At 46.0% G+C, this 10,974-nt stretch overlaps 1 protein-coding gene across 1 annotated transcript in view; it reads left to right on the top strand.

Moving 5' to 3' along the window:
* Positions 1-9,879, top strand: part of AGXT2 (alanine--glyoxylate aminotransferase 2) — a 42,766-nt gene extending 32,887 nt beyond the window's left edge. Inside the window, exons 13-14 of the mRNA XM_010853810.1 lie at positions 3,524-3,622; positions 9,546-9,879. Of these exons, the coding sequence (XP_010852112.1) occupies positions 3,524-3,622; positions 9,546-9,653 (207 nt within the window). The 3' untranslated portion in view covers positions 9,654-9,879. The remainder of the gene's footprint in view (positions 1-3,523; positions 3,623-9,545) is intronic.
* The last annotated feature ends 1,095 nt before the right edge of the window (positions 9,880-10,974 follow it).

A 10,974-nucleotide genomic window follows, 5' to 3' on the forward strand; every position in this document is an offset into this window, starting at 1 on the left:
ATGACCCTGAGGGATGGCATGGGGAGGGAGGTGGGAGGGGTCTCAGGGTGGGGAACATGTGTACACCCATGGCTGATTCATGTCAATGTATGGCAAAAACCACTACAATATTGTAAAGCAATTTGTCTGCAATTAAAATAAATTAATTATTTTAAAAAAATAGAATAAGACTAGGTCCAGATACACTGACATGGAAAGATGTTCAGGATACATTGTAAACTGTTCAAAGCAAATGCAAAACATTATAAAGGATGAATTATTTTTAAAATGTGCATTTAAATGCATCTGTATGCATAAAAAATTTGTCTCGTTCACACCAAATTACTAACAGGCAGTGTCCCTAGGAGTAGGATTTTAGGAAGAGAAACTTCCAATTTTTACTAAATGCATGTCCATACTGCTTTAAGGAGTTTTTCCCAATAACCGTGAATACTTTTATATTGTTTAAATGAAAACCTACCCTCTCAAAACAAGTTGAAAAACAAAAACAAAATAAACAGGAAGCTACATTATACCGTCAAGAAGAGGCTAGCTACTAACATGCCTATTTGATTACGGGGCTGGTGGAACTTAGGTTCAAGCATGGAGCCGGGTCAGGCTGTCCTGTGGCTTTGCCTTATTAGATTTTTTCAACCATGCTTTTCTCTGCATATGCCTACAAGATGGTCAGTTAGTCTTGGCAGTTGAGGCTAGGGAGTGATAAAAAAGGACAGAGGAGCAGAGAGGGAGCTGGCTCAGACCAGGGTGAGACTAAATTCCCTCCCCAGGCCCCTGATGGCCACCCAGACCCCAGCAACCCAGCTGCCCCTCAGGAACCCTTCCTGACCTCTGAACTCTCATCCCCTAAACCATACTCGACTTCTTTCTAGTTTCTACAGTTTGTGCTGTTCTGTGCTTAGGTGCTCAGTCGTGTGTGACTCTTGGTGATCCCATGGACTGTAGCCCACCAGGCTCCTCTGGATTCTCCAGGCAAGAATACTGGAGTGGGTTGCCACACCCTCCTCAGGGGATCTTCCCAAGCCAGGGATTGAACCCAGGTCTCTCACATTGCAAGTGGATTCTTTACCAGCTGAGCTACCCAGGAAGCCCTTTCACCGTTTAGCCCTAAATTATATTGCCGTGTTTTAGTCTTCCCTCATGAGAGCCTCAGGGACAAGCAGGACAACATTTTGGATCAGTGAGGTGATCCTAGTCTTTTATCCCATCATGGGTCCTCTTCTTGTCTGAACATTTGAATAATATTTTCCTAGTCTTAAAGCTTCACAACAGACTGAGAATATAGACCTCTCTGGAAGGTACAGTCTGAGTCTGTGCTCAACCACTGACACCTAACCAGGAAAGGATTCAGGGTGGATGGGGCAAGGGGATGGATACCCAAGCCTATGGGAAGGCAGATGGAAAGCGCAGAGCAGAAAAATGAAGCTGGGAGCATGGGAGGGAGCCCTCCTCCACCTCACAGGGATCGCAGAGGCTGGCCCATGAGCCAGGATCATGCCTTTGAAGCTAGAGAGCCAGACCCAGTGCTGATGCTCTCAGGGCTGTGCCACAGAAGAGAGGCCAGTGGCAGTGACAGGGCTCAGCGCTCACAACTGAGGGATCACAGCCCAGCATCTGAAGAGCATTTACAAACACAGATGCCGAAGCCCTGCTCTACAGGCTTCCCAGGTGGCTCAGTGGCAAACAATCCACCCGCCAGTGCGGGTTCAATCCCTGAGTCAGGAAGACCCCCTGGAGAAGGAAATACCAACCCACTCCAGTATTCTTGCCTGGAGAATCCCCACGGACAGAGGAGCCTGGTGGGCTAAGGAGCCTGGTGGTCTACAGTCCCTGGGGTCACAAGAGTTGGACGTGACTGAGCGACTTAGCACACAGCACATAATGTTAAGGTGGGATCTTGGTAAGGTGCTAGTGGTAAAGAACCCGCCTCCCAGTGCAGAAGACATTAAGAGGTGTAGATTTGATCCCTGGGTTGGGAAGATCCCCTGGAGAAGGGTATGGCCACCCATTCCATTATTCTTGCCTGGGAAATCTCATGGACAGGACGGCCAGGCGGGCTACTGTCCCTGGGGTGGCAAAAGAGCGGGACATGACTTAACGACTAAATAAAGCCCTACCCCAAGTAATCAATAGGCCTGACCTGAGGTCTAAATGTCTGTAGTTCAAAATGGCTTCCAGATGATGCAGATTCAGGGTCAGACTTGACTACAGAGGGAGCACTGGTATCCCCAGTCCAATGTCATCAGACGGGTGCTGGCAAGCCTGGGCCCACAAGTAGTCACCACCTTCAGATGCCATGTGACCTGAAACAACCGCTGGGTTTCCAGAAAGCTTACCTCTCCTGACCCTGGAGTAGTAAGTCTTGGGTGAAAAAGTGCAAATTCCACAAGGAAGGACGACGAGGACATAGGGCCCCACTGTAGCTGCCCTGGCTGTGCTGTGGCTCAGGGACAGCTTGGGCTGTTTGTGCCCTTGTGCAACTTCTGAGCCATTTCCTGGACTCTGAAATGAACTTTTTACAGGGACAAAACCAAGTGAAGAGTTGAGGACAATTTCCACACAAATAAAGCAGGCTCCAAATATGGCTATTACAGAATCAACCTCCTGGGGTAACCACCTGCAGCGCCAAGATTCACTGGCGATCTGCATTCAACTTCATCTTGTCTTTGGGAATCTGGAATGAATTGGGATAAAAAAACAGATATTTTTAATAATGCCACCCCCCAAAATAAATCCTATCCAGAAATTAACAGCTTTATTCAATTACAGGGGGAGAGAGATTGAGAGGGAGGGTAGAGCATTGATTGCTTCAGTTGCTTTTATTTATTTTTTTTTAACTTTACAATATTGTATTGGCTTTGCCATATATCAACATGAATCCACCACAGGTATACATATGTTCCCCATCCTGAACTCTCTTCCCTCTCCATACCATCCCTCTGGGTCGTCCCAGTGCACCAGCCCCAAGCATCCAGTATCATGCATCGAACCTGGACTGGCGACTCGTTTCATATATGATATTATACATGTTACAATGCCATTCTCCCAAATCATCCCACCCTCTCCCTCTCCCACAGAGTCCAAAAGACTGTTCCATACATCAGTGTCTCTTTTGCTGTCTCGTATACAGGGTTATTGTTACCATCTTTCTAAATTCCATATATATGTGTTAGTATACTGTATTGGTGTTTTTCTTTCTGGCTTACTTCACTCTGTATAATAGGCTCCAGTTTCATCCACTTCATTAGAACTGACTCAAATGTATTCTTTTTAATGGCTGAGTAATACTCCATTGTGTATATGTACCACAGCTTTCTTATCTATTCATCTGCTGATGGACATCTAGGTTGCTTCCATGTCCTGGCTATTATAAACAGTGCTGCGATGAACATTGGGGTACATGTGTCTCTTTCAATTCTGGTTTCCTCAGTGTGTATGCCCAGCAGTGGGATTTAATTTCTCTTAGAAATAATGTCTTTAATTGTTCAAATGTCAAACATAGAATATTTTTTTAATGTATTTACAGGAGAGCCGCCAGCCTCTTCCCCGTGAAGAAGTAAATCAAATCCACCACGACTGCAAATGCATGGGGCTTCTGATTGGCAGAGGCGGCCTTTTCTCTCAGGTAAGAAAAAGGCTGGTCTTTACCTATCAGTTTAGGTAGGTATCTCCTAATGTCCCGATGCTGGTCCCTTACCTTCACGCCTGTGAGAGGGGAACCCAGTTCCACTTCGTCTAGGCCTCACTGCTAGGTGCTGTGTTTAGTCACTCAGTCGAGTCTGACTCTTTGTGACCCCATGGACTGTAGACCACCAGACTCCTCTGTCCATGGAATTCTCCAGGCAAAAACTCTGGAGTGGATTGCCATGCTCTCCTCCAGGGAATCTTCCCAAGCCAGGGATTGAACCCAGGTCTCCTACATTGCAGGCAGATTCTTTACCATCTGAGCCACCAGGGAAGCCCAGCCTTTACAGCTCAGATGTTTACAAAAGAAAGGGACAGTTATACCTTTAGGCCACTAGAGGGCGCCATGCCAAATGGTTTGGTTCCAACTGTTCTGCGGGGAATGGACACAGGGGACAGTCTAAGGTGGCAGAAACGGACTGTACTGACAAACCAGAGGACTTACAGGACGGGTTATAACAGTGTCATAACAGTCATGCATAAATAGCTTGTCTCATGTATGAATTAGTTCTGACCCCTGTAAGAGCAATCCTAGTTATTTTGAACTCAGTGCTAGACTCTAACCCTGTGAATCCCAGTCTACCAAGCTTTAGTGGCCGCTGTGGCCAGGAGCAATGTCACAGTGCTGGCAGCCCAGGTGACCCTGTGGAGGAGGCGGGGGACCACCCTGGCTGGGTCCCTGATGAAGAACTCAAAAGCAGCCACTCCCAGGGCCCTTTTCCTTCAGGCTGGGAAAGGCAGAGACCAAGCTCTCCCTGCCCCAAACTCCTGCAAAAACCAAGCACAACCCTGCAGTCCGGACCCTGGTGGGGCCCTGCCGTGGGCAGGGGCTGCTACTGCGGTACAGTGAGCTGCCCACTCCATCTCTCACATCCCAGGACCCTCTCCAGGAATATGTTCCAGGACAGAGATTAAAGATTTAGGGTCACGCCTGTTCCTCCCCTAAGTTGTGCTTGGCCTTTGGCCTCTTTCTTTCCCATTTCAAACATGGGTCATCCTTCCTAGTCTCTCTGCTCCATTCTGCCTCTCATTCTATTTCAGCAAGCAGTCTTGACCGATGCTTCTTAGAGAAAATGGAAGCTATTAGGCAAGGTCCCTGCAGACGCTCCTCTGTCGGAGCCATTTCCCACCTCTCCTAAAGGTTAGGGAGAACGAGTCATCCCTCCTGTTCAGATCTGGATCTGCCACCTGTGCTCTGGACCCTCCGCACCCCCTCCACTTAAGGAAACAGGTCTGGGTCCTCTTGTTTCTGCAGCTTTTCCTTAGCTTCCCATCAGATTGTAAACAAAGAGACTGAAAGCTCTCCCAGCCCAAACCAAACCATAGCAAACAAAACCAGAGGAGCACTTTTGACTGGAAATGCTATTTTGTCTAGTCCTGGTCCTAGATATTTTTCCATATGAATCAGAGAAAATTAATGATTCAAAATCCCAAGATGGGCTACTTATGAAATAAGATAGGAAACAATTCATTGTTTACTTGCTTCGTTATTCCTTAGTTACCTGGCACACACGTAAGTGCTAAGGAGCCACTGGTAGGCTGGATACAAAAGCTACAATGATAAATAAGATTTATCCTTCCCTCCATGGAGTTGGCAGAGGAGAAAGGCATAAACAGGAAATTATAATACAATATAGGAAGCTGGCGGATAACCATAAAAAGGGATAGGAGGAAAGAGAAGGGACTCCTGGGTCAGCTTTTCTGGCTAGGCTGAGCCTTAAACAGTGATAAACTCTCAAAGCACACATAGAAACATGGCAGTGTGTGAAGAGCTACACACACAAACACACTCACACAAACACACACATACCATGGGACTGGAGCAGGAGATGGGAGGCTGTGAGTAGTAAAGATGAGAAGTCTCACTACTTTTCAGACACTGTTCGAAAACTCTTTGCATACATTGATTCATTTAATCCTCTCAACACACCTATGAAATAAGCATTATTATCCTTATTTTACAGATGAAGAAAAGCAGGCACAGAGAGGTTAAGTAAGTTGCCCAAGTCGCACAGCTAGGAAGGTGCCCAAGTCACACAGGATCCAGACTCAGGCAGCCTGATTTCTGAATCTGTCCTCTGAGGAAGGCAAAGCTGAGGGGATGTGACTGGAGACAGGGAGTGCAGGTGGAGGCTGATGATTTTGTTTGATCTTGAACAGCAGCAGTAGCGATAGAGGAGAAACAGAGAGCAGTCGGGCAGGGAAATGCACAGGGCTTGGGTATAAAGGAAGGGAAACGTCAGGGATGACTCCCTCGGGTCTAACTTGCTTTAGGGAGTGTGAGGATAAGTGCAGCTTCAGACTTGTTCCCTTTCCTTCTTAGACAAGTCTGTAGATCAGAGGAAAAAAATAAGGTGAGGATCACAATTTGGAGGTCATCAACGTAGAAGTGGGGAGTGGAGGAGATCTCCTGGGAAGGGAGTCTGGATGTGAAATGCAGAGAGGTGAGGAGAGACACATGGGTCATATCAGCATTTAAAGGGCAGGTGGAATAAGAGGTACCCAGATGGAGACAAAACACTGGCAGAGAGGGACCTCCCTGATGGGCCAGTGCTAAGACTCCTCGCTCTCAGTGCAGGGGGCCCGCGTTCGATCCTTGGTCAGGGAACTACATGCCACAACTAAGACCTGGCACAACCAAAGAAATAAATATGTAAAAAACAACAACAACAGGCAGAGCTGTGAGGAGAGTGGGAGGCCATAGAAGCAAGAGTGGAGAGGTTCGGGAAGCGGGAGGGATTGGAAAGCTAAATGCGGACGAGAAGACCAGAAAGGATAAGGGCTGGGATGTGCTCATTGGATTCTGCACTCAGCAAGTGACTAGTAGCTTTAGTCAGAGTGGAGTCAGAAGGCTGGTGGGACAGAAACCAGACTGCACTGGGTTGAGATGTGAATAGAGGGAAGGCAGAGTAAAAGATAATGGCCAATAGCATCAACCAGACTTTTTATTTATTAAGTATAATAAAAGGAAGGATAATGTTTGTATGGTAGCTAGAAGGGACCAGGAAGGTCAACACATTTTTATTTGTATCCAGTACTCTTGCCTGGCCCCTTCATGGGTCACTGCCTTATCATGGCAAAGGGCTTGTGAACTCAATGCACGCCATTCAGGGCCACTCAAGACAGACAGGTCGTAGCAGAGAGTTCTGACAAAATGTGATCCACTGGAGGAGAGAATGGCAAATCACCCCAGTGTACTTGCTGTGAGGACCTTATGAACTTATATAAAAGGCCACAAAGATGTGACACCAAAAGATAAGTCCCCCAGGTCTGACGTTGTCCAATATGCTACTGGGGAAGAGCGAAGGTTCAGTGTTAAGTGAACCAAGAACTTCCAGATGTCCAAGCTGGGTTTAGAAAATGAAGAGGAACTAGAGATCAAATTGTCAACATTCACTGTATTATAGAGAAAGCAAGGGAATTTCAGAAAAATATCTATGTTTCATTGACTATGCTAAAGCCTTTGACGGTGCGGATTGTGACAAACTGTGGAAAGCTCTTAGAGGATGGGAATATGTACCCATCTCCTGTATGCGGGTCAAGAAGCAACAGTTAGAATCCTGTATGGAATGACTGCATGTTTCAAGATTGAGAAAGGAGTACAACACAGCTGTCTGCTGTCACCCTGTTTATTTCATCTATACGCTGAGTATACCATGAGAAATGCTGGGCTGGATGAGTTACAAGCTGGAAATCAGAATAGGTGGGAGAAATATCAACAACCTCAGATATGCAGACAATACCACTCTAATGTTAGAAAGCAAAGAGGAACTAAAGAACATCTTGATGAGGGTGATGGAGGAGCGTGAAAGAGCCAGCTTTAGACTAAATATTTTTTAAAAACGTAGATAGTGGCATTTGGCCTCATTACTGCATGGCAAATATAAGGGGAAAAGGTGGAAGTAGTGACACATTTCCTCTTTTTTGACTCGAAAATCACAGAGAACAGTGACTGCAGCCATGAAATCAGAAGACGATTGGTCCTTGGCAGGAAAGTGATGACAAACCCTAGTGTGTTGAGAGACATCACTCTGTCAACAAAGGTCCATATAGTCAAGGCTATGGTCTTTCCAGTGGTCACATACCGTTGTGAAAGCTGGACCATAGGCAGAATGCCAAAGAATTGATGCCTTCAAACTGTGGTGCTGGAGAAGACTCCTGAAAGTCCCTTGACAACAAAGAGATCAAACTAGTCACTCTTAAGGGAGATCAACCCTAAATATTCACTGGAAGGACTGATGCTGAAGCTGAAGCTCCAGTATTTTGGTCATCTGATTTGAACAGATGACTCATTGGAAAAATCCCTATTGTTGGGAAGGAGAAGGGCATCAGAGGATGAGATGGCTGGACGGCATCACTGATGCAATGAACATGAACTTGGGCAGACTCTGGGAGATGGTAAGGGACATGGAGGCCTGGCGAGCTGCAGTCCATGGGGTTGCAAACAGTCAGACACAACTTGGCGACTGAACAACAACAACAGCTCTTACCTGGAGAATCCCATGGATAGGGGAACCTGGCAGGCTACAGTCCATAGGGTCACAAAGAGCCAGACATGACTGAAGAGACCTGGCGTGCATGCATGCATGTGTGGCTTGGATTCGATTTACAAGAGCTTTAAGTGTGCTTATTTATAGGCTGAGGGGAAGTTGAGGAGGAGGTGAAGATGCAAGTGAATGCAGAGATGTTTCCTGGAGGGGAGGTGAATGTCGTTTCGTGGGCCAAAGGCACAGGTGGAAAATTTGGAGTCGAATACTAGAGACAGCTCATTCTCTGAACCTTCAGGCAAGAATATAAGAATGCACATGGGAGCGAGCAAATTTACAGAGCGCTCTTGCGTGACAGTCTCTGAGAAGCATGAGGCAAGAGTGTTGTGAAATAGAGTGAGGGGTGCGGGAGTTGAGCCAGGGATGACAGAGGACCTGAACGTTTAGGGCTCCAGCAGAAGCAGGACTCTGCTTTACTTGGTGTGTCTGTGCACCAGCGGCTTGAGTTTCTTTACCGCTTCTCAGCTGTCTGTTGGAGCACAGTTCTGTGCTAGCTCTGACCAGGGCTGGGACTTCACTGTGTGGGTACAGCAGCAGGAGGGCAGAAAGGGGCAGGTGAGAGAGTGGTTCATATCCCCAACCCTGTGCTCCGAGCTGGGTCGGAAGGGGAGGCAGAGATCTAGGCGGAGTGACAGATCCACAGAGCATGGAGGCATGAGGAGACTGCTGAAGTTTCCATGAGAAAGGCAGAGGCAGTGGGGATCAGAAATTGAAGAATTCCTAGTGAAGATGAGGCTTGTGGGGCTGGCCTGGGATGTGCAGGAATGCGGAGGAGGATCATAGATGAAGTTTCTGGAAGATGTGGCGATCAAGAAACTGAAAAATGGGACTTCCCTGGTGGTCCAGTGGTTAAGACTCCATGCTTCTAATGCAGGGGGCTCAGGTTCAATTCCTGGTCAAGGAACTAGATCCTACATGCTGCAACTAAGACCCAGCACAGCCAAATAAGTAAAATTTAAAAAAAAGAAATGGAGATGCTAGTTTGCTGGGTTTTACACAGGGACACAGAAGTCAACCTCAGCAGTGGCAGAATTGGAGGGTGAATAGAGGCCTAAGACCTCAGTGGAGGTGGTGCAAGGACCAGGAGGCCAGCAGATGACAAAAATGAAAAGAGGCAGAGAAGATGGTACGAGAATTGTTGAGACTAGAGAATGAATGGCCTGGATACAGCACTGGGTCAGGAGGAGACCAACCCTTGAGGGAAATTTAAGGAATGTTATGAAAGCAAGATGTTGGATTCCCAGTCTAGTGCATTTCCCTGAAATCATAGTTCATTCTGTGGTGACCCTTTCCTCTATTTTTCCTTTGTCTCCTCAGACTTTCCGCATTGCGCCCTCAATGTGCATCACTAAACCAGAAGTTGATTTTGCAGTGGAAGTGTTTCGCTCTGCCTTAATTCAACACATGGAGAGAAGAGCTAAATAAAATTTTCAAGAATAAAAACACCACAAGCCTCAAGAACTCCCCACTTATGTTCAAGAGCTAATCTGAGAAATTCCAAAACCACTGGTCTTGGTTGTATGGTTGACTGCTTACCAGCCATGTTTGTTAGCAGAGTCCCTATTATCCCCTATTACCTTGAGAAAGCCATCCTTCAGGAAAGGATCTGACTCCCTAGCTCAGAGAATAAATCCTAATTAATCTGGGTTAATTATGGTAACTTGACTCCCCTCTGTGGTGAATGTTTATACCTGATATGTGATATGATTCCTCCAGGAAAATCTTCCAGTGGAGGTGCCTTCAGGGAAATGTTTCTTCATCCTCTGCTCTTCATCTTCAGAAGAGATGTCTTCTTCTTGCACCAAAGCATCAGATGTCAGGGTAGGATGGCTCCAACCACAACAACCACTTTGCAGTCTTGAGGACAAAGCTTATTTGCTGAGGTTGGAAGGTAGAGAGAAGCTGAGCTCTTAGTGATGTCAACAGGCCACTGACTTACCCTGTCCTGGAGCCACCTTACCTTCAGGCTTCTTATTATACAAGAAAATAAATCCAATAGACTACACAAGTCTTTTTAATTTTTCTCTTATTACAATCATAAGCATCCTGAGAAATGAGGCAGAAAATACCCCATGTAGATAACTGTCCTGTCCTTTGACTCCCTTAAAATGTTTATCAGAGTCTTCTTTGTCTCCGCTGCCATCATCTTACCCTGGACTAAATTCTCATTACTCCTATTTTTTTAATACTATGTCTGAAATTATTTATAACAAGACTTGTAGCAGTCTACACATATTTTTATACTTTCTGTTTTTAATATTCATTTCCAATGTGGTTGATCACAGGATATTGAATATAGACAGTTTCCTGTGCTATACAATAGGACATTGTTGTTTATCCATTCTAAATTAATAGTTTACCCATTCTAAATATCCATTCTAAATGTAATCTAGATGTAATAGTTTACAGCTACCAACCCCCAAACTCCTAGTCCATCCCTCTCCCTCCCTGGCTCCCCTTTGGCAACCACAAGTCTCTTCTCTATATGTCTAGGAGTCTGCTTTCATTTTGTAGATTCCTATTAAAATAGCCTCCAAGAAGTTCCCAAACTTTATCATCATTAGAATGCACATTCATAGCACTTCTTTTCCATACATGTGCACCACTTGTCTTAAAATTGACTTAATAGGGCTTCCCTGGTGGCTCAGTGGTAAAGAATCCGCCTGCCAATGCTGGAGACACTGTTTGAAGATCCCACATGCTGCGGAGCAACTGAGCCCATGTGCCCCAACTATTCCTCCTGTGC

Source organism: Bison bison, unplaced genomic scaffold (genome assembly GCF_000754665.1).
Source record: "Bison bison bison isolate TAMUID 2011002044 unplaced genomic scaffold, Bison_UMD1.0 scf7180017864331, whole genome shotgun sequence".
Taxonomy (NCBI): domain Eukaryota; kingdom Metazoa; phylum Chordata; class Mammalia; order Artiodactyla; family Bovidae; genus Bison; species Bison bison.